The sequence below is a fragment of the Choloepus didactylus genome, chromosome 5 (genome assembly GCF_015220235.1).
Source record: "Choloepus didactylus isolate mChoDid1 chromosome 5, mChoDid1.pri, whole genome shotgun sequence".
NCBI classification, from domain to species: domain Eukaryota; kingdom Metazoa; phylum Chordata; class Mammalia; order Pilosa; family Megalonychidae; genus Choloepus; species Choloepus didactylus.
In genome coordinates this window covers 83,817,208-83,842,443 of record NC_051311.1, presented here as the reverse complement: position 1 = coordinate 83,842,443, position 25,236 = coordinate 83,817,208, and the positions used below count along the sequence as shown (strand labels likewise).

Genomic DNA, 25,236 nt, shown 5'->3' with positions numbered 1-25,236 from the left:
GAATTAATAAACTTTTCACACATAAATAAGTAGATGGGGAATGGAAGGAGGTTTTCTTTGAACATCCAAATACAGGTCAAAAACCACATTGTGACCACTCATTGAAAATAATTGACAGTGCAATTATGTCTTACTTCAATGTGGTTGAAATGAATGAATTTGAGATGACTAGGCATGCAAAAAGACTTGTACCTCATTGTCAGAGTCATTCACTCTCTCAACAATCCTCCACCACCACCTTTTTACTGCTTGGCTCATGGATTTTACAGTATGTAGGAATGGGCCATCAGATTGGTGATTGGTAAAGTATACTTTTCTTCCATAATAAAGAATAACGTAAGCAGATAAATAGATCAATTTTGGAATATCTAGAATGAAAAACGATTCCCCCAAACAACACATGCCCTATATCCCATATCCCAGAATGAAAAAAGCACTTTGAAAGCACTGGGAGAAATAACTTCTCTTGTTCATGCCTCAAGCATCTCTCTAGCCAAAGCATAGTTGAGTCAGAATCCATGAGTAGCTATATTTTAAAAAATGATCCCCAGGAGATTGTGACAATATCAAGCTAGGATTCAAGTTGGAAATCACTGAGATAAAGGAAAGACAATGAACTTTATGGCCAGGCAGACACTGGATTCCCATCTTGGTCCTACAAGTTACTAGCTATATGACCGTAGGCAAATAATTCAACCTATCTGAGCCTTCACCTTCTCAAGAGTAAAATAGGGATAGAAACCTACATCTAAGGTAGGTACTGCTGGGAGGACTAAGTTATATATGTAAATCAGTCAGCACAGTGTCTGGTACTTGGGAGATAGTCAATGAATAACGGCTGCAGTCACTGCCATCATCATCATCATCGCCATCATTTCATTGACTGGAGTATTCCTTGAAAGTTGCTACTACATAGCATGATAGTGTCATAGGGAACAAGCAGGTGTTAGGGGACTGTTTTAGTTTCCTAGCTGTTAAAACAAATACCATACATTGGGTTGGCTAAAACAATGAGCATTATTGGCTCAAGGTTTTGAGCCGAGGAGAAGTCCAAAATCAAGATATCGGCAAGGCTCCCTAAAGCCTGTGGTATTCTGGGGTTGGCTGCTGTGATCCTTGGTCCTTGGCTTTTCCATCACATGGCAATGCATATGTGGCCTTTTCTCCTTTCTCTTCTGCTTACCACTGACTTCCAGCTTCTGACTTAAGGAATTCAGCCATATTGGATTAAAGCCCCCCCTCATTCAGTTGGACACACCCTAACTAATAACATCTTCAAAGGTCCTATTTACAAATTGGCTCACACACACAGGACCAGGGGTTGGGAGCTGAACATGCCTTTTGTGGGGAACATGATTCAGTCCTCAACAGGGACCAACTCTTTGTGCTCTACTCTGTAAATAATTATGGGGGAAAATCAGACTGATTGGATGAGTATGAGAATTCCATAGGAAAGAAAGCAGCCCTTTAGAAAACCTCAATACTTTTTTTCTCTCAAAGGGAAAATTAGAAGTAATGAGAAACCAGAAATTTAGATATAAAAAGCCCAACACATTTAAATTATCTCATCCATTAGACATATATCAGATTGTCTTATACTTTCAGCACTTTGACCTCATTTAGGAGATTTAATGATCTTACTTAAAAAATCATATGAAAATTAAATTCAATAAAAATTAATATATACATATATCTACCTAATTTAAGGAGAAAAATTAGGTTTTGCTATAAAGGTCTCCACTTTTAATTTAAAGTATATGCATCTACTGCAGAAAAACAGAGATGAAGTAAAAATTTCTTGAACTTGGGAAGATGTAGGCATTTATATTTAGAGGCTGAATGAGAGCCAAAGGAAATCTGTTTCTTTCATTATAATCTCATCAAAAGTATGTTAATCAAATGATAGTGATACATGAAGGATTTTTAGATCATTAAATGCCAAAATACAAGATTAATACATAGAATCACAGGATTATTCAGTAATAATTTGTGTAAAGATGATATCTACTACAGATCAAACAACAGCTATGAAGAACTGTGTGAAAGGAAAAGAAAATTCCATCTGTCATTTGTTTCATTTATTATTAATATAAGGATATTGAATATTCAGATGATAATGCAAAGTAATCCTATAAAGACATAAATTTCAATTAGATTAGAAGAAATGTTTAACTGTCATTCAGTTAGAAACTAAAGAGCCAGAGGTTTAGAAGAGAAACTGTAGACTGACATGGTAGTGATAACTTCAGAGAAGAACATGCCTGTGACACAGCCTGTCAAAGGCTTAAGCTTGTAAATCAAAATGGAAATCTCTAAAGCATCCATGTTTTGCAACTTCACAGTGAGTATATGAAGATAAGTGAGCAAACACAGCTTGTCAGTCAAAGTTTGTATTTTTAACATATAAAATGATTAATAAATGAATTTCAAATTATTCTGTTATAATACAGACCAGATGTAAATGCTTTATTAGTTCATACTTCTGCCAGTTACTTTAAGATATTATTGCAATATAATTCATGGAAGTCTAACTTATTCTAAGGGCAAGAGCCCTTAGAAATGCCACAACCCCAACAATTTTCCCAACATTTATGGTAGAAGATCTCTATTAAAAGCCCTTTATTCAGTGGGTTAATTGAAATAATATTCCTAGAAATATAAAGCCCACTACTGTGCTATGTGTATTAGACTACAATGCAGGTTTTAATATAGGCCCTGAAACACACTTTATGTTTTATTGCTATCAAAACTCCCAAACAAATAAACAAACAAAAAACCAGGGGCTCATTCGTTCTTCCACCTATGGAAATTTAAAATTGTAATAGAAAAGGAAAACTATAAGTTGTCACGAAGCCTGGTTAACATGGTGAGAGTAGAGCTGACAACTTGGCAATCCCCGAAAATAAATGAAATCTAAGTGAATAATAGTGAGGAATGGTAAAAGAGAGTGGATAAGATGAGATGATTCAAGTATAATTGTTCATTGTGCAATACAAATAGGTCGAAAAAAACAGCCCATCACTAAAAGTTCTTGTGAACCAATGTATATAAATTACATTTGCAAGGACAGCTGGGAAGATTGTGAAGTGAAAATACCAGAAATGCTGTCCAACTACTGTTACACTCAGCATTACATTTCAAAAAGCAATAGACTCCAGAATACATTCCTATTCTGTTAATAGATTTACTATGATTCCTCTCCACTTATGTTAGATTCACTTACTTAATTTGTAAGATGTTTTAAGTTCAATTTCCACAAGCTAATGAATTTTCTTCATTTTTAAATAAAATAAAATTTAAAACAAATACCATTTGATATCTTCTGATGGGAATATTAAATGTATAAATTATTATTTAATACAACACTTACATTTTCTCATCGAACACCTAAAAATACTTTTTCCCCATTCTCCTCTCCAAAAAAATAAAAGTGAGACAGAAAACTCTACATTCTAAATTTTCTTCTAGTAAGTTATACCCCTGATTCTCTCTTAAATATTAGAAAATAATTGATGAATTGAGATAAGCAGCATAAAAAAATAAATGAAGATGTTCCATCAGTAAAAAAATTCAATCCCTCCATCCTCCAAATTTGATTTCCCCACTCTGTTCAGTCTAAATTTAAGAGGAACTCAGGAAAGGAGGAGTAGCAAATAAGAATTATTGTTTAGCTACAAAAATTTTAAAAATATTAAATCTTGGCTTCCACATTTCCTCCTCTTTCCTGATATTTCCACAGTGTAAATAGCTACAGAATTTCTGGCATATAATAAGCATTCATATATAAGTTAAATGAATGACTATTCGATCTGATTTCACATTAAAACCAGGAGAAATTGAAGGGAATCAAGTGATAACTTAAGATGAGTATCTGCCAAAAGTATGATTCTTTTGATATAAAACATATAAAAACATGTACTAATTAACTTGTACATCAAATTACACCTAAATTTATATTGTTCCATTACTGTAAAACGTAGTATTATTAAAGGCAAGATTCTAAAATGTTTTCTGTGTTGCAAATTTCAAGAAACAAGTTCTAGAAGATCAAGTCAGCACATTTACCAATTCCAATCATTCTCCATAGCCCATATTATGCCCATAAGACTCAAAGAAGAGTCTAGTGATTGCAATAGCAGACCATCTCTTTGGACCAAGATTCCTACAAAGTATAACTAGAAAGCTGAGTAAATTATCCAAGAATGACCACTACCAAGGACTTGCATGGTCAAGATTATGGAGAAAAGGAAACCAAGAGGAGTGTGTATGCTATTTGGCTACATTTTCTTTTGATCATTTGCCAAATTGAATGCAATTGCAATATCTGAGAGTCTCTGAAACAGAGTAGAGGTTTTGGTGGGCTCAAAAAGGAGGGGTCCTGGTAAACATTGCATGCTGGAAGCTTGAAAGGCTACATCCTGAGACAGGGACTAAGAAATAGAGATTCTCTATGGTAGAAGTTAATATTATCTTATTATCTCTAATATTGTCTCTAAATAGTCTCAAATTATCTTTGAAATTTTTCAAACTCAATTGAACACACTCACACATGTTTGTGTGTGTGTGTGTTTATAAATTGACCACAACCCAAAAGAAAAAAATTGACAATAGAAACAAATAGATGTGAGATACAAATATTGGAGTAATCATGAAGGTGCTTTAAGATAATGTGATCAATATGTTATGAAATAGATTACAAAATGGAGAACTTTGGTATTAAAATGTGAGCTATACAAAGAATCAAATGGAAATTCTAGAACTGAAAAATATAATAATGGAAATTAAGAACTCAATGGATGATTAAACAGCCTATTAGACATAGTTAAAGATCAAATTAGTGAACTGGAAGATAGATCAGAACAGAATATCCAGATTGAAGCAAACAAAGAAAAAAGGATTAAACAGCAAAAATAGGTAAAAGAGACATATAAGGCACAGTAAAAGATACATCTAATTAAAGTTAGGAGAAAGAGAAAAAAGGGAATGTCACAGAAACAATGTTTGAAGAGATAAAAGCTGAAAAGTTTCCAAAAGTGATGGAAGACATCTAGTCATAGATTTAAGAAAGACAAGCAGAATAAATTCAAAGAAAATCCTACTTAGGGTTTTCCCCTGAGGGCACTCTTCAGTCCATATAATACAAGGTGAATTGAATCAAACAGAAAGACACAGTGGTGTTGGCTTGAAGTGTCAGGAGACAAAGTTGGGATTGACAGAGTGGTTGAAGTTTGAGGGAGGAATCCTAGAAAGAAGAAGCCACAGAAAGGGAAACCCCCAAAATGTTTATAATCTCTTATAAAATCCTTGACTGATTCCTGAATGGCACATGTACAGGAAAGGCTCCAAGGAGCCCAATGGAAAGCAACAGGTGGAAAGTCATGAGAACAAAATAATGGTTTCAGATACTACCCAGCACATGGGAAACAGAGTTTAGAGACAGAGTCTTGGCTAAGTTAGAGGAGCTTGGTAAACACCCTGGACTTTCCACTGAAACTTCAGAAGAGCTTTGCCTTAGGAGGAGGACTATATTTCAGACTAAGAGCAAATCCAAAACAGACCTGCTGTAACAAAGTATGAAACCAAACCTCTACAAATTCAAGGTGATTCATTAGTAATTTACCAGCCTAGTAGAACAAAAATTAATGTTCTCCAGATGAAAATATCAGAATTTGGAACCTCTATAATGCATCCATCCAAATTTCTAGTATATACAGTAAAAAATATCACTAGACATGTAAAATAACAGGCACAAAAAAACTGTGATCCATAATCAAGAGAAAAATCAGTTAATAAAAACTGATCCTGAGATTATTCAGATGTCGGAATTAGCTGACATTTTTTTAAGGCAACTATTGCATATTTGGCATGACTTACAGGAAAGATTGTAATAATATATGAATAGAGGGGTGTTTCAATTTGCTAAAGCTGCTGGAATGCAATATACCAGAAATGTGTTGGCTTTTACAATGGGGATTTGTTAGCTTACAAATTTACAGTTCTAAGGTCATGAAAATATCCAAATTAAGGCATCAACAGGACAATACCTTCTCTGAAGACAGGCTGCTAGCATCTGGGACAACTCTGTCACATGAGAAGGCACATGGCCAGTGTTTTCTGGTCCTTCTCACCTGGGTTTTGTTGCTTCCAACTTCTGGCTTCAGCAGCTTCCTCTCTCAGCTTCTGTGGTTGTGCCCTTGTATCTCAGCTTCTCTGAGATCTCTGGGCATTTTCTGTCTTTTATCCTCTCATAAAAGACTCCAGTAAAAGGATTAAGACTCACCTTGATTTGGGTGGGTCACATCTCAATTGAAACCACCCAACCAAAAGGTACCACCCACAATAGGTCTGTACCCACAGGAATAGATCAAAAGAACATGACCTTTTCTGGGGTACATAACAGTTCCAAATCACCACAAGGGGTAATATCAAAAGAGAAATGGAAACTGTAAAATAAAACAAATGGAAGTTCTGGAACTCAAATGTACAATATCTGAAATGAAAAATTCACTGGTTAGGATTAATAGTATGTAATAGATGTAATAAAAAAGGGTCAGTGAACTTGAAACACAGAACAATAGAAATTATCCAATCTGAAGAACAGAAAGAATAAAGATTTTAACAAATGACCAGGTCCTCAGTGACCTGTGAGTCATATTGAGGAGTTAATATATGCATAATTGGAATATCAAAAGAAGATAAAACATTGTAGAAAAATATTTGAAGAAATAATGGCTGAAAAATCCCCAGATTTTGTGTAAAACATCAAATTATAGATCCAAGAAGCTCAACAAATCCCAAAGAGGGAATATACAAAGAAAACCACACCTAGGCACAGCATGGTCGAACTCCTGAACATCAAAGAAAATAGGAAAATATTAAAAGCAGACAAAGGGGAGGCACATTTCCCAGCTACCACAGAACGTAAATCCCCCCCAAAATTGCAGGGAATAAAGCCCTGAAATTCAGCACACCAGAGTCAAGCTGCAACTGTTCCAGGATGGAGACACAACTCCTAGTAGATGAAAAGCTGCAGCGACAGTAAATCCTCCTGATAACCCAAAATGTAAGTATACTTGTGAACCGCTGGATGGCCTAAAATATTTGCTTAAAAAAATCTTTCTAGACAAATTAGTTATGATGTTCCTTGTTACCTATTTTTCCATAATGTTAATGTGCCCTTTAGTAGCAACTTGCCAAAGTAATCTCTCCTTGCAAAGGTTCTATTCATATTCTACTTCTACAAACCAGTCTTAACTGCTGGATTTGTATACAGCAGCCTATCTCTAGTGTCTCTAGCTTGCTATGGTGGGTATCCCCTTTATAAGGGACAGATGAAATAGTTCTCAAGTCATTAATAATTAAGATGCAAGAAAAATACAGTGTGTTAAGCACCAAAAATATCACCAGAGATGATCCTGTCACTTGCTAGTAAATTTAACCCAGCCAGAACATTGTCTTGTTTTCTCTGTCAATATTGCTAGTGAAATGGTGCTATGTTATTCCTATCAGTTAAATTTAAAAAGGGAAAAATGTTACTAAAGAATAAAAATTGAACGTGTCAATTCTAAAATAGAATAGCTTAGCTTACCCAGGATATAGGAGACTGAGCCAGAAGGCTCCACTTTGTTAGGAACAAAACAATTCCCTGCTACACATCCCTTTCTTGATATGCAAAATGGGACAGTTATCCTCTGAAAATTGTGAACAACCCATTGCTTTATTAGCTAATAATTGGTACAAAACTTATAGGAATCTGAGACGAAAATATATTGTCACCCCTAACAGAACTCAATAAATCTGATAATCATGTAGCTGCAACATTTGTCCCATCTATGAGAGTTAAAAAGGTAATTACCAATTCTATATGCATTACATAATAGCTATCATAGTATAACTCTAGTAAGTGCAGAAATAGCTTTAATGTGCAAAGCAGTATTACAAAATAAAATGACCTCAAATATCTCACCACCTCCCAAGGGGCACATGTGCTCTAGTCAAAATAAAGTGCTGTACCTAATATTCCAGATGAATCTGGTAACATCTCTTCTCTCCTAGAACATCTAAATGATCAAGCTCTAGCTATGAGTATAGTTGATAATTCTAATTTTTCTGATTTATTGAGTGGCTACCTTCAGGAATAGGGTCATGGTTACAGACTCTTCTTCAAACTGTGCTTGTAATCTTCCTGATCGCTATATCTATTCTTATTCTAGTTAAATGCCTTTTGTCTCTATGTACTCAAATTATAACTCAAACATATATAAAACCCTTTTCATCTTCCAGAACTCTGGCTAAGAATGATCCATTCTCCCCTGAAGGAAATTGACATTATCTACAGGTTATGAGTCAGATATTTCACCAGATGATCCTTTAATTACTCTGCCCCACTTTTCAGCAGGAAGTAGCCAGAACAATGATGGCCCAATTCTTAAAATGAAACGAATATCGTTTTAAGGGGAAATTGTTAACAGTGACTTTTTAAAGATAATCTTAAAATTGTAAGCAGGAAATTGTAAAGTAGCCTTAAAATGTAACCTTCAAAGCTGGAAGCAGGCTATAATGGAAGCTCTTATTCTCACAAAGGGGCAATATGTAAATGTAAATCTGAAGCAGAATGTAAATGCAAAGTCTGCACCCAGATTTGAATAAGCATTCATCTATGGTACCCAGACCTCCCAGATATGAATAAAGCCTTTTCATCTATCTTCCTATATACCCAGAGGCACCTTTCCCAGGTGTCACCTAGTTTCTGAAGGAAATAGGAAATGACTAAATTAGTGAAATTCTCCAGACCTCTTACCTGTTAACTAAGATAATTACCTCTCTTTGTCTCTGATGGGTATAAAAGCCAATTGAAAAATTACTTCAGAGAGGCTGATTTGGGAAATCTTCCCCTGTCCTCTCACTGGCATAAATAAACCCTTTTTTTCCTCTTAAAAAAAATTAGCAAACAGAGAAAGAGTTTTATTACCATCAAGGAAGAAACAAGAAGACTGATTCTTAGCAAAGAAACAAAGAAAAGTAGGAGACAATAGAATGTTATTTTCAAAGTGTCGAAAAAAAATTGCTAAGCTAGAATTCTATAGCCAACAGAAAATTGTTAAAAAATAAATGCTAAAGGTGTTTTCATACAACTAAAAACAGAGATGTGTTTTCATACAACTAAAAACAGAGAAGGTGTTGCTTTCTTATTCATGTTTTCAATGGAGTAGCACTTAATTTCCTTCAAAAACTTTTCCTTTGCATTCGCAACTTAGCTGTTTGGCAAAAGAGGCCTAGCTTTTGGCCTCTTTCTTTTTGTCAGCTTTTGACACGACTTCTTCACTAAGCTTAATCATTTCTAGCTTTTGATTTAAAATGAGAGATGGGTGACACTTTCACTTGAAAACATATTGGCCTAATTTCTTATTGCTGTGTATCAGGGAATAGAGAGATCCTAGGAGAGGGACAGAGATGGGGGATGGATGGTTGGTGGAGCAGTTGGAACACACACAACTTTTATCTGTTAAGTTTGCCAACTTACATGGGCACAGTTTGTGGTGTCCCCAAACAATTACAATAGTAACATCAAAGATCACTGATCACAGATCACCATAACAAATATAATAATAATGAAAAAAGTATATATCTCACTTTATTGCACTTTGCTTTATTACATGTTCCAGATACTGTGTTTTTTTTGCTAATTGAAGGTTTGTGGCAACCCTGCTTTGAGCAAGTCTATTAGCACCATTTTTCCAACATGTGCTCACATTGTGTCTATATGTCTCATTTTAATTAAGGTATGTGCATTATATTTTTTAGACATAATGCTATTGCACACTTAATAGACTACTGTATAGGGTAAACGTAACATTTATATGCTCTGGGAAACCAAAACATTCCTGCTACTCACTTTATTGTGATGTTCACTTTATTGTGGTGATCTGGTACTGAACCTGCAGTATCTCCATGGTATGCCTGTACAAACCATTAACATACAGAGTGACCAATGCACAGTGATGAATTCTGACCAGGGTTGTATTTCTGAGGAGGTAACTCTTGAGCTGGGTTAACGAGCAATAAATATTAACTGTTGGAGATGTGCTAGGTAGCTAGAAAGTACATTTACCTTTTCTCAGAAGATTTATAGTCTTGAGTCCATAGTTTGAGTAGGAATGACACAGGTAGTCACTAACGTAGCAAAGTTGATAGTTGGTTTGCTGAACTGTGAAAATATTGAATTCTTGTATATCAGTGGTAAATAGCAGCTACTCCATTTATCCCCTAGTGTACCCCCATTTCAGTACTCTAGTCCCTCTTCCAGAACTCCTTGTGTTCCAGCAACTAAAGGGTCAATACCCTTATCCATTAAACATTTTGCATATAATCCCAGGAGATGCATCTTGCCAAGGGGGAGGGTGGGGAGGACAGACAACACAAGCCCTGAAATGGCAGTGAGTATTTGGGACACTGCAATTAAAGATCAGACCCTGGGGTATAAGTTGGGGAAAAGAGGGAAATGGAATTGAAAAATTGAGAAGGGGAATGAAGATCCCTCAAAAATTTTTAAGCAGATTTCCTTTTAAAAAAGATCATTCTGACCAACCTTAGTACATAAGTGTTCACTGATGTTTGTTGAATGAGCTATTACGATGCCAATGCATTATTAGTAGGGGTAACATATACTCTTAATTTGTGAATTTTGGTTGTAGTTGTTGCTGTTGCTCTTTCTGTTCCCTGCCAGGTAATGAGTTAGCACCCATATTTGCAAGATGGCTAGACACTATTTGGCATCTTGTCTGCACATGAAACAGAAGAAAAAGATACCAGGCCTACCAAGGGGATTGATCCATAGACTTTTTTAAATCTCTAACCAATAGGAGGCCACAAGGAAGATCTCATAAAGAGCAGAGAAAGGAAAATGCCCTGGGATATGCTAAGCCAAGACCCAGGTGCTTGCTGATGCTTTGAAATGCTAGCCCAGAGTTTGCTCTGGAGAAGCTAGGAGAAGACAAAACGCCCCAAGAGGAGCTGAGAGAGACATTTTGGAGATGGCTGTTGAAAGCAGATGCTTGGAGATGCTTGGAGATGCTAGCCCAGAGTTTGCTCTGAAGACGTTAAGAAAGACAAGCACAGAGACATTTTGGAGAATGCCATTTTGAAATGTGACCCAGGAGCAAAGGACCAGCAGACACCAGCCATGTGCCTTCCCAGCTGACAGAGGTGTTCCAGACACCATCGGCTGTTCTTCAATGAAGGTATCATCCTGTTGATGCCTTAGTTTGGACACTCTTATGGCCTTAGAACTTTAAACTTGTACCCAAATAAACCCCCTTAATAAAAGCCAATCCATTTCTGGTATTTTGCTTAACGGCAGCATTAGCAAACCAGAATATCTCCTTACTTATACAAATTACAGAATCTATTATTCTATTCCTCACTTTGCATTTGGTGATTTCAATATTATAGAGATGTGACCATCAAGAAATCATTGGGGGAAAACAATCTTGGTTGGTCTGGAGTGACTTTTTTCCTTCTCACTCAGAACTTTTTATCAAATAGTGATCTAATGCTGGTAAATGGGTTTACTCATCAACGTCAGCAGGCAGAAGTTTGGGATTAAAAAGTGCCAATAAGAAAGGTCTGATTGTATTGAGGTATTGATAGAATTGGTTCTCCATTATTTTAATTACTCACTTACAAAAGAGATAACATATACCTCATTAATGTATATACTGGTTAAATGGTAATTAAACACCCAAAACAAGACCTGAACAAAACAGTGTTTTATTTTTATATTACAGTTTACTGTTCTTCTTAACTGGCAGTCACTGAATTTTAGATACCATCAATTATAATGCAATTCCTATCACTATGTGTATAATGTGTGTTTCTCCATGTTCCATCTTAGCAGTAAATGACACATTACCCAACTGATCACTTTAAGGAAACTATCAATTTTCAAATTCTTTTAGAAACTAGCACCAAAATCAAAACCCAACGATCAACAGAATAAGCGTGCATAATAATTAACATCAAATTTGCCTCCTTTAAGACATATCTGTGATATTTTCAAATCACAAAGGTCTACATATTTATTTGGCATTAAACAAGATACTAAAATCCTATGCCATTTAATACTTTTCAATATTAAAGAACTTTCTTTAATAATACAGATCATCTTAATGTGATGTAAATGTTTCTTGCACAGCATCATCTTATTGAAAGCTTTTCCCATTTGAATTTCCTCTTCTCTATCCCCTTGGTGGTGTTGGCTTCCCACTGCTAGCAGCTCAGAGTGTCACTCCTCTTCCCTTTGAACTGGTAAGCGCTCTGGAGGAAGAACAGATTCCAACTTCTGCCAGCGCTCTGGAGGCCATAGGATATGTGTAGCGAGGGCATGCAGAAGTCCCAGGGAAACCTGAACCCATGAGAGAACACAAAGATAATGATAAATAAATCATTTTATAAGGAGCATCATAACTATCTTGAATCCCTATTGGCATTCCATGGAAAGATGATGATGATGACAATAAAAATAGTAAACACTTATATGGTATTTTTCTAGGTGTATGTGAACTTATTTAATCTTCACAACAACCATTTGAGGTAGGTACTATTATTATCTTCATTTTACAAATGAGAAAACTGAGGCCTAGATTGTTTAAGGAATTTGCCAACAGTTCCTTAGCTACCAGGCCATGGAGTCTAGCTTCCGTGCTGAGCTGACTGATTCCAGGGACTGCATTCTTAAAACCATGCTCTATAGCCTGTTTGCGTGGGCTTACAAAGCATAAATATGTTTTATATTCTCAGAATCTTCTATGAACTCTGGGTGCCTCAGAGAGATTTTCATTTATGGAAACATCATAGAGAACTGAAAAAATACATAGTTTGCAAACAATATTGTTTCCCCATTGGAAAAGCAACAAGAGTTGGGTACAGAGCTGGGTGAGTTGCCCCTGGAAAGTGCATGGAGCAAGAAAGAACAAGTACACATAGAGAAAGGTGGAAATCCAAGGGGAAGACAAACAGGGTAGGATTAGAAGCAAGGAAAAGAATAAAGTATAAAGATCATGGCAGATGCCCAAGGACCCTGTCAGCAGAGATCAGCAGATATCTACCAAGATGGAAGAGGAGGCAAGGAGGAGGGAACTTCTCCTGGGAGATCTAAGGCTGAACCTAGAGGCAGGGAGGGAGCCTTTCAAAACATCTTAAGTCAGTGATTCTCAAGGCCTGTGTGCAGAAGAATGTAGCAAGTCTGTTTAAAACGTGGATCAGGGTACTCTTCTCAGAGATTACCCTGTAGGTCTGAGGTGGCCTCTGGAATCTGTCTTTTTGCTGTTGTTACTATCAGAAAATATTTTAATTGTATTTGGAAGGTTATAAAAAAATACTCACATGTAGCATATATTTATTTTGAGCTATAAACCAGATACTACATAGCCATTATTTCTTTCTATTTTCATTTTTTTTCTTAGAAATTGGAGCTCCACAGAGATTAACATACAAACATTGCTTTCATCAGAGTTCTTCTATTAATTAGCACGCAGGAGAAAATCAAACCACCCATAGACTCAAAGCAAGAAGCTGGATGCCGAGGAAGAGACCAAAGGAGTACTTCCAAGACATTAACCAGAAACATATTGCCAAGAAAGAAAGAAGGGAGGGGGAGGGAGGGAGAGAGGGAGGGAGGGAGGTAGAGAGAGAGAAAGAGGGAGGGAGGGAATGGATTAGAAGAAAAAAGAAAACCTTAAGAACAACTTGAAATACAAACAAAATAGCAAGGTTACGATGGGCTCAATAAGGGATATTTTTTTTCAACTTGTTAATTGAAAATCAAACCTACAGAAAATCTAAAAGTTTGGTACAAAAACCAGCTCTATTCACAAAATTTCATCAATTATTAACATTTTGCTGCATTTCTCCCTCTTTGTGTGTGTGTGTGTGTATACATATTGTTTTTTTTCTGAACCATTTTAAAGTTATTGACATTATGCTGACTTTTCCCCTAGATACTTCAGCATGTACCACCTAGGAATTAAGACCTTTCCCTAATTACACATCATTATCATATGCAAAGTATTTAATATTGATTCAATAATGTTACTTAATATGCAGTCCATAGTTAAGTTTTCCTGATTGTCCCAATAATGTCTTTTATAGCTATTTTATCTTTGAAACTGAGGATCTAATCAAAGACATAAATTGCATTTGGTGGTCATCAGTTTGCTCCATTTTACTTCAGTTTAATCTGGAGTCTAGGCCAGTTGCTGTATAAAATATCTGATATTTGGAATAATCTGATTTTTTCCCAGATGAATCAAGTAAAAATGTTTTAGGCAAGAATGCTATATAGTTAATAATATAGTCTTCCCATTCCATCACATCAGAAGGCACAAAATATCAGTCTGTCCCATTATTTGTGATGCTAAGTTTGATCACTTGGTTAAGGTGATGTTAAACAGATTTCTCCACTGTAAACAAGTCTTTTTCCTTTTGTAATTAATAAGTAATTTATGGGCTGATATTTTGAAATTATGCAAATATCCTTTTTGTCAACATTTCATCTAATGGTTTTAACATCCTTCAATGATCCCTGAGTGATCCACTATTATACTGCAGATTACAAAACAGTGACTTTCCAATTCTAACATGCCTTTTACATTTATTAGCTGACATTCTTTTGTAAAGCAGTACTTTCCCTCTCAACTCCAACTGCCTCTATTTTAATATCAATGATTCCTTTATTAATTCAATATCTACACAATTATATTATTATATGCTTAAATGTCTCAAGATTGGCCAGTGAGAGCTCCCAGTGTCCTTCTGATATGTCTCCAACTTCTCTGAGCACTTCCTTATTTTTTGGCACTACTAGATATACCAGGCTTATCTTGCACGTTACTTGTTCCAGATCTAGGATCTGGATATTTCCTAAGAAGCCTTAGTTCATTTTAGTAAGGGATGCCAAGATCTGGGTACTCATTGATCCTTGGGTGTCAATCTTCTTTGCCCTTTCAGTAGGTAAACTCAGTAGGACCTCATTTTACATGAACTCCAGACGTGCGAATTCAGGTATACACTATTGGCAATCAAAAAGCATAAAGGCAGAGAGAGAGAATTTAGATTTTTAAAAATTATTTCTATGATTAATTTTGTTTTCTTATTGTTACTAGTAAAATTGTTAGTCTTATTTATATAAGAAATGAATGATAGGCATGTTTGCATAAGAAATACTTATTAAATAATGGGGCTCGCTATTATATTGTGATTTTCAGCTTAAGCGAAGGGTCTTAGAATGTATTGGTCATGTAAGAGTAGGTCCTACAGTATAAAAAAATCCAACGCCATAGGGTTATTCCTCATCTTTCCCCATTCCATATTTGTATCTCCCTTCTTCCACAGTTAGCACACCATTAACACATTTACCCTATCTTCAAATACATACAAAATAGTTTCAGAGTTACTCTACTATCACTACTATCAACAACTAATTTACAAAATTTGCAGTTATTTTGGTTCTTAAAAAATATCTCATTAAGGGTGACTTGGCAGAGCCCTGTGCTCAAAATTTATGTAAATTCTTTTTTTTTATTTTTTTAGTATACAGCTATATTACTTACCCAATGATATACGATTAGGTTCATATGTTTTTATCTGCATTCAATTTTGGGGTTTGCTTTTTTCCATCTTTTTGACTTAATTTAATTCTTTAATATATAAACATTTACATGGATCAAAAGTCAAAACTATTTTTAAAATATTTGACATGCAGAGAAATGTCTCCCTAAAGACACCAGGGTCCTAATCTCTGGAAGCTTTGAACATGGTGTGTTACATGGTGAAGTGGTATTTAGTTTGCAGATGGACTTAGGTTGTTAATCAGCTAGCTTCAAAATAAGGAGGTTATTCCATAGTATCTGGGTGGGCCCAGATATAATCAGAAGGGTCTTTAAATGTGGAAGAGGGAAGTGGAAAGGTCAAGAGTCAGTGACATTTGAAGATACTATATGGCTGTTGGCTTTGAAGATGGGAAAGGGGCCAAAGGATGCAAAGAAACTCTAGAAGCTGGAAAAGGCAAGGAAATGGATTCTCTCCTGGAGCCTCCAGAGGGAACGCAACCTTGTTGACCCCTTGATTTTGGTCCAGTGAAACCTATGTCAGACTTGCGACCTACAGAACTGTAAGATGATAAACTTGTGTTGTTTTTAAGCCATTAAATTTATGGTAATTTGTTTCAACAGCAATAGGAAACTAATACAAAAGTTATACAGAAAAAAGTCTATTCCCACCCCATACCCCATCTCCAATAGGTAACTATTTTCATTAGTTTCTGGTTTATCTTTCTTGTGTTTTTTTGGAAAAAAAAATAATAAGCAAATACACACACATACAGATTCTTAATTTTCTTCTTTCTTACTCCAAAGCAAGCATACTATATATTCAATTTTGCTACTTGCTTTTTTCTCAGCTATATATCTTAGAAATCACCCCTTATCACTTTCATAGAAATAGAATCTGTGTTTTCTACAAAAGCCCTGACACTACAACAATTCCAGGTGATTCTGATGAATCAAACTGGGGAATCTAGATTTGTACTTTCCATTTAGCTTCAGGAAGTTCAACACATCCATACAAGTAGAACTTAATCAACTTTAAAGAATCATTGAATATATTCCAAAACATCCCTAAGTAACCATTCCAACCACATTAACTGGCAGGAAATGCTTCCCTAGACTTAAATGATCTCTCATACTGCGGTTTTTATCTATTTTTGCTCTCTGGGCTCAGCCAAGCTAGAGAATACCTGGTCTCCATCCTTTCCACAATAATGTTTTTTAGATTGTATAGCTGCTACTCAGTTGTACCTCAAGCTTTCATTTGCTTTTCCAAGTTGTTTGACTTTTTTCCATAAAGTTGATTTGCCAGTCTTATAACGTGCTGAATTCCTGCTTGCTTTCTTACTTTTGGAACTCAGTTTTAGACATAGTGATTCAATTCTGTTTCTTAATCAACCCTTATTTTACCAAAACTAATCTCATGATTCTTTTATTCCAAACATTTATTTCAGATACTGTTCTCACTTCTTGAAAGGACATAAGTCATCTTCTCACACTTAGTGAAAATAATAGTAAAAATTCTGGATAATATCAATATTGTTTATAAACATGTAATGGGAATGCAAAATATTATGTTTTTTAAAAATATGAGATCAATAATACAGATAGAGTACTGTGCCGGTTTGAGTGTATTGTGTCTCCCAAATGCCATTATCTTTGTGGTCTTGTGGGGCAGATGTTTTTGGTGCTGGTTAGATTTGCTTGGAATGTGCTCCACCCAGCTGTGGGTGATGACTCTGATGAGATGTTCCCATGGAGACATGGCCCCGCCCATTCAGGGTGGGCCTTGATTGGTGGAGCTATATAAATGAGCTGACTCAGAGAGAGGGAACTGAGTGCAGCTGTGAGTGATGTTTTGAGGAGGAGCAAGCTTGCTGGAGAGGAACGTCCTGGGAGAAAGCCATTTTGAGGCCAGAGCTTTGGAGCGGACGCCGGCTGCCTTCCTAGCTAGCAGAGGTTTTCCAGACACCATTGGCCGTCCTCCGGTGAAGGTACCCGATTGCTGGTGTGTTACCTTGGACATTTTGTGGCCTTAAGACTTTAACTGTGTAGCGAAATAAACCCCTGTTTTATAAAAGCCTATTCATCTCTGGTGGTCTGCATTCTGCAGCATTAGCAAACTAGGACAAGTACCTATTCACTCTCTTAGCTGTCTTGTCATGGATCTTTATTTTTTTAATTGATACTGTCTATAGACTTGAAAAGGCACAGTGGGTATAGAAGGAGATAAAAATCCAGAAATACATGAGCATTTTTAAAGTTAAGAGTTATGATTCAGGTGCAGTTTTGGCTTACATGTGTCCCAAATATATTCATTATCCTCCTCTTTGCTACACTTAAGAGTTACTATATGCAGGACAATGTTTTGAAAAGACTTTCGCCTAGTGACTCATTTATTTCTTACAATAACCTTGAGGGAGGTACTATTATTTTCTCCACTTTTTGGTTGATGAAACCTAGGTAGAGGGAGCTTAAATATCTTTCTCAAAATTTACAAAACCAATAACTAGCAGAGCTGAGACTCAAATACATGCCCTCTGGCTCTAGCACTTCTATATCAGGGTCATCATATAATTTAACATCCAAATGAGACACTTCAGAAAATCAAAGGGGCCGCTATTTTAACTGTCAGAATAATAAGGGTAAAACAGGCCTGCCCTGGACAAATCAGGATAAAATCATAATATTTCTTTTTTTAATTAAAAAAATTATTTTAATTAGAGAAGTCGTAGGTTTACAGAAAAATCATGTAAAAAATAAAGCATTCCCATATACTCCACTGAGATGGTTTGAAACCGTATGTACCCCAGAAAATCATGTTCTTAAAGCTAATCCATTTCTGTAGGTGTAAATTGGTTTTCATGAGGTTGCTTCAGTTAAGCCATGGCCCAGGGTAGGTCTTAATATTCTTACTGGAGTCCTTTATAAATGTTATGAATTCAGGGAGAGAGAAAGCCATTGAAGCAAGAACTGAAAGCAACAAAACCCAGAAGAGAAGAGACCACCATGTGCCTTGCCATGTGACAGAGGAGTCCAGGATCACTGACAGCATGGTCTTCAGGAAGAAAACATTGTCTTGATGATGCCATGATTTGGACATTTTCACAACCTCAAAACTGTAAGCTTTTAAGTTAAATAAATTCTCATGTTAAAAGTTAGCCTATTTTATGGTATCTGCTTTTACAGCCCAGCAAACAAAACAACTCTCCCCCTATTATTAACACTTTGCATTAGTGTAGTACCTTTATTACAATTGATGGAAGAATCTTATAATTGTTCTATTAACTATACTCCATAATGTACGTTAGGGTATATTTTTTCCCCATATATCACCCTATTATTAACATCTTGCCATAATATTTTTTGATACTGCTAAATCCCACATCCTTCCCTTAGACAACCAGATTTATCATAAAGAAATGCACATGAATAAAAAGAAACACTATGATGGAAGCCAGTTCCTCCAGATGTCTCACTCATTCATAAAATAGGGGAAACGGGGGGGGGGAGGGTATGTGTGGCATTTTTGTTATTGAGAGAGAGAGAGAGAGAGAGAGAGAGAGAGAGAGAGAGAGAGAGAGAGAGAGAGAAAGGGGGAGTGAGATATGCTGAAGCACTCAAAACTTTTTTTTCCAATAGGTGAAATACTTTGACCAAACTAACATTTTATTGGGACTTGATTCTCCCCTCTCCTAACTCTTTTGTCATGTGAGACTATATGTTCAGGTATAAGGAATCAACTTTTACAGTAGATTTTTAAATACAATAACAAAAACATATCACATACACCACTGCAAACACTTATTGGATGACTGTATTGTTAGTATATATTGAACAAAAAAATGGGTCCATCCACATGTATTAATGGGCCTCTTACAATAATTCTATATTGCCCTCAAGGGAGAGTTAGGAACCACTTACCCAAAGATTGGGAAATATGGACCTAGAACAGTAGTTCCAAACTGATTTCTTGTGTACCACAGTCAGCAAAAAAAAAATTTTAGAATTCACCTTCATTATATGTTTACAAATTAATACATGAATTAAATTAATGCATAAGTCAAATGTTAGTAAAACTCAAATTACTACTTTTTATGTACAAATAGAAATTACAATATTTTTTTCCTGCATCCAATGGACCATTGTACACACCCCCTGAATATCCACACTCTCAACTTTAGAGATCTCACAAAAATTACTGACTGGAACGTGATGGGTGCTATCGTCAGCTGGTTTGTTTTGTCTACACATTGCTAAAGATCCACATGGCTTAAATTTACAGTGAATTGCCTGTCTTTGATTAAGTTGGCTCCACTGGGAAGTTATTTTGACATGGCCTTCATAGGCCCAGCCTTCCCTTAAGGTTCCAGGGAACACAGCTGTGCATTTTTCAGATTCCCTCCACCACTACATTCTACCCAACACTCCTGTTTCTTAGCTTCAGGTACCCTCTCTTGAGGAAAGAGCTTGCAAGGACAAGATAAGGACAAGCAAAAGAAAAAGAGACCAGAGGCAGGATGGAGTGAAAACCACAGAATAGAAGATAAGGAAGGAAGAAGACACTTAGAAGGAGCAAGAAGCTTCTTAAAAGAATGTTCAGAAGTAGAACCACAGTCACAAGAGGCCCAATGTGAGAAATGAGAGGAAACACAAACCTTGCAGGTTCATTTGATTATAATATTTTCTAAACAAGGAAAAGAAATATTTTATCTATGCTACTAGGAAATAGAATCTGACTTTGATGAATTCACTTACCAGCATAAAATGAAAGAGAAATTTCCACATAAACAAAGCAGCAGTCAGATCATACTTATTCTACAATATTAAATTATCTACAATTATTTTTGAAAGGCAAATCAAACTGGAACAATATCCAAACTGAAGAAAGCTGTTTACAAAAAGAAGTAGTGATTTGCCAAGGCTTAAAGAAATAAGTCAACTTTCCAAGCTGACATCCAAAGCCCTTCACAGTCATATCTTTCCAGACTCGTCTTCATTATTTCTCAGCCTGAGTGTTCTACTGTAAGGGCCTCTCCACAGCACACCCAACAAGACATACCCATGCCCACCTTCCAGCTTCTAATCACTGCTGTGAGCCCAATTCGTAGTCCTCTTCCCTCTCCAACTCTTCCGAAAGATCCAACTCAGTACCAATTCTTCCATGCAGTCTTTCCCAGCCACTCTGACCCATACCCATGTGCTCCTGTTTACTGCATGGAATCAAGGCCTGGTATTGGGTCTACCCAACATCAGGCTCTTAAAAGAGAAAAGAGGCCAATATGTCTGAGTTAAATATATAAGGAAGTATCTGTAGGACAACCCTTCTCCTTGAAATCCCACCTTTGGCCCCAGGGGATTATACAGCTATAATCCATTGTTTTCTTTTGGAAAGTATAAAGTTGGTAGTCAGTGTTGACTAATAACCCCTCTTGAGCCATAACTTGCCTACTTTCAGGTTTAAAGTGATCCCTACTTTCAGGTTTAAAGGGGTCCATGATGGTTCAGGCCCCAGTACCTTATCCAAATGAGCAAAAGAAACACAATGGCGTCGACATCCTCACTCAGGCTCAGTCCTCTCATAGTTTCCCTCCTCCCAAAATCTACCCCCTACTTCATCACCAGGCCCCAAACTTACTGTCAGGTTTTCACATCCAAAATCCAACTTTCTTTTTATTGATTCATTTACTCTACATCCCACTTATTACAATTAGGAAACTCATCATTTTTGGCTTAATAAATGTATCTCTTTAAAGAGACTTTTCTCTTTGGTCACTAGGTCAGCAATGACCAATACAAAGTAAGCGTTTTTCTTTTTTACTTTCTTATCATTGTTCTTATAGTTCTTCAAAAAATTTGACTTCTCATCTTTTAAAACGAGATAATCCCATATGGAACGTCAAGAAATTCCTATTCATAGTGTGACCATGTAATTTATTGTCCAAATTTGGACACCTGAAAATGAAGGGAGCTATTAATAATTATGTTGGGAAAACAGGCACAAACCAAGAAGGCCCCAGGACATATAGTCCCTTGACCTATGCACCAGCCCAATCTTTTGATACATTGTGAATGGACATTTATTGGCTATTGTTATATTTGGAACATTTTACATATACATTATCTCTTTTACTCCTTTCAATGAACCTGTAGTATAGATATTATTTCCATTTTGCAGAAAAGAAAACATAGAAATACTAACTAATGTGCTAAAGGTTGCAAGATTGATAAATGACAGAACCAGGATTTGAAATAAGCAAGGTTCAAAATTCATGCTTCTTCCTCCTGTAATATTCTGCTTCTTCTACAATACTATTTAATGATTTATGCTTGAAAGTCCATAGCAAGGGTCAGCACATGTTTTCTGCAGAAGGACAGATAATAGTTTAGGCTTGCAGGCCATATGGTCTTTGTTGCAATCTACTCAACTGTGCCTTTGTAGCACAAAGGAGCCACAAATGATACATAAGCAAATAAGAGCTTTGTTCCAATAAAACTTTATTTACTAAAACAGGCAGTGGAGTGGATTTGGCCCAAAGGCCATAGTTTCCAATCCCTGTTACATGTTTTAGACTCAACAGCATCTCTGAAGTAGAGGCTTTATCTTACCTTTACTATCTTAGAAATTACCACAGCTTTTTGCACAGATTGGGAAGTACTCTTCTGCAATAAATATTTACTGAAGGAATGAATGTTGATTAAGAAGGAAAGCTTAAATCTGGAAATGCTGTATTTGATGATGTAGGTATCAAGGAAATTCCCTAACCTATCTTAAAGAGAAGAATCTGTAACTCTTTGGTAAACAATAGTAACTGACATGAGGGCTTCCATAATCACTGATGATATACCACAATGGATTGACAGTAAACTATTCCTACTAAAGAAATGTGATACAGTTTCAAAAGAGAAAGGGAGGAAAGCAGTATGTTACAACTAATCCCTGGTCTCTTGGGTGGCTTGCTGGTAGTTATTTGGGTAACTGATACTCATTCTGGCTTTTTGTCCTCTTCCAAACTAACATTTTCCAGAACACAATATCAATCTGCCCACAGAGTTAGCCAGGGAATGTTTCTCAGTGCTGCAGTGACAAAATGCTCCAACTCTTTCTGGACTTGAGTACTACAAAGGGGGATGCTGCCACTGAAACATTCCTGAGACCAGGGCTGGGAGTGATGGCTGGAGAGGGAGGCCACTGAGGGAAAACACAGGACCTCAATGATGGCCTTTGCTTCATTACCTGCACCCACCATGATGTAGCAAGTGGATGGGGATTCCTGACAGCACAGAGGTATTACCTTTCTGACAACCCGCTCCCCACACACCTCTGTGGTCATCGTTTTTTGCTAAGGTCACCATCACACAACATCATCATCAACAACAACAACAAACTAAAAACACTTTAAAAACTGCCTAAGAGACTACAAATGAGAGAGTGAGAAGACAAAAATAATTCCAATAACAGATAGTGTGAAGGTGAGCTTTCTTGTAAATACTGGCAAAAATGGATGCACGGGCTAAGTAAATCAAGGAAAATCAGAAATAAAGGCAGGCAAAACCAAATGTCATTTGTAACAATAAGCAGTAGCATTTTTTAAAAACCAACATGAAAAAGACATTGAAAAAAAAGAAGAAATGCTACTACCTACTTCATTTTTAAACATGGATTAGATTAGATTTGAAATTTTCATCCATATTCTTTGATACAGTAGACAAGGTTCATAAAAATAAGAGTATTGGCCTATCATCCATTCATACATTTCCAAGATGCTTGTCTACACAGTTCAGAACAGGTAAACACAACCGATGCTGAACAAAAACATGTACAGAAGCTGCTTCCATTCTGAATAAGCACTGACTGGCATCTACTCAAAGACAAACTAGTAAGAGCAAAGTCCTGGCTGTCGAGGTGCCTGAGGGCATGAATGCCATGCAAAAGGATTGTGCTGAAGGCAAACAGGGAAAGTGAAAAAACTGCAAAGATCTAAGCTTTGGTGAATAAAAACTACACAGAAATGGAGGAAAGGAGAAGGAAGATTCTCGCTAGAACAAAGAGGAAGGATCCAACAGGTAAGGGAGAAGGCACTGGGCAGTGGAGGAACAACGGGAGAGTTTTCTTTGTGGGGAATGAACCACTTCCATTACCCGCTCTGGGATCCTGCCCTCCTGAGGGCCCCTCATGGCCTTGCCAGTTCTACCAACATGCCACCATCTGGAAACACCCAGCATTCTTCCTTCCTTTCTCCCTGAACTGACAAAAGTAAGGGTCCTTGTACCTAGGACAATTTCCCCTAGATAAGAACTCCTTCCTTCCTACAGAGGTAATACAGGTTAATAGCTTATCTATAATTCCAAGGTCTCCAAAAAAACCCACTTTTTTTTTAACCCTGAGGTAGCAAAACTTGACATGACCTGAACTGTTATGAAATTATATCTTTATTTATTCCATACAGTATGCCTACTCATAAATCTTGTTACAGAAGTTTTAATGTGTTTGATTATAGGGGTTACTCCAGACTGTGTTGGGAGAGATAATGGTAAATATGTTTGAGACATTGTTTATAGATGCTGTTATAGACACTGGTATTATCTTTTCAAACATAAGAAAAATCTGAATTCTATGAAATACATGTCACCACCCCCAAGATTTCAGATAGGCTATTGCTATCTTTAAATATCATTACACAACTAATATTTAAAAATAAATGTTTTTAATTAGCAGATATTTTCTAAAGAGAATAAATGTAATCAGTGTTATGGGTTCAATCCTAGGTGGGATGGGTACCCTGCTAGATTCTAGAAATATATGGAAGATAATAAAGCATGATCTCGTTCCTTTAGAAATTCATAGTGTGGTAGGAAAGACAGATGACTAAACAAAGAATTGAAATACAATCTGATATACTAGACATACAAATGAGCCAAGTTCCCTGGGACAGGGGCTGTGGCCAAGCCTGGGGAGGCTCCACTGAGCTGAGGCATCAAGGCCAGCTCCCAAGGACAAGACCTTCACCTTTGACATACCCTGCAGATTTTTATCTAGAACATTCTCCTAATCCCTTTCCTTGCCCTCCACCCAATTTCAAAGTTGAGTGAATGTGATAGGTTGATATAATCCAATATTTTGCAATCAGAGTAAAGCCATATGCTTTACAAAACTTCAAAATGAGATTCTCTCTTTTAAAGGCCTCATTGTACGACAAGTGTTTTCCTTCATTACCAACAATTTTAACTTTAATCATTTCAAAGCAATTTTCCTGTTCAAGACCTAGCTTTAATCAGAATGCATTTTCAGGTCATTTCATGGCCTCTTCACAATTCTCTCTAGATAACTACAGAATCATACATAATCATTCTAGTCTCCCCACGACACCCTCAGTAAGCAGTTAGTTCAACATTTTATGCAAAAATAGATACAAAACAAGCCTCTAGGGGTATCTTCAGCTAATTTTCATGAATTAATTTCCCAGGATTAATGTTTATGCACCAGTCTCTTTACCACATAATCAAATCACTGGAGTTGAAGTGGTCTAACTCCTTATTTTGCTGCTTGATTAAGCAGGTGATGAAATATTTGAATATAATTTGGATAGTTAGCAACTTGCAATACCCATCCACAGTGGGTGGATGACATTCC

General features: G+C 36.4%; 1 protein-coding gene across 4 annotated transcripts in view; it reads right to left on the bottom strand.

Annotated features, from left to right (window-relative positions):
* Positions 1 to 11,773: 11,773 nt before the first annotated feature.
* The window catches only part of IMMP2L (inner mitochondrial membrane peptidase subunit 2), a 995,917-nt gene continuing 982,454 nt past the window's right edge, over positions 11,774 to 25,236 (bottom strand). For all 4 annotated transcript variants that reach the window (XM_037836359.1, XM_037836360.1, XM_037836362.1 and 1 more), the window contains exon 7: positions 11,774 to 12,403. In XM_037836359.1, coding sequence (XP_037692287.1) covers positions 12,284 to 12,403 — 120 coding nt within the window. In that variant the 3' untranslated portion in view covers positions 11,774 to 12,283. The remainder of the gene's footprint in view (positions 12,404 to 25,236) is intronic.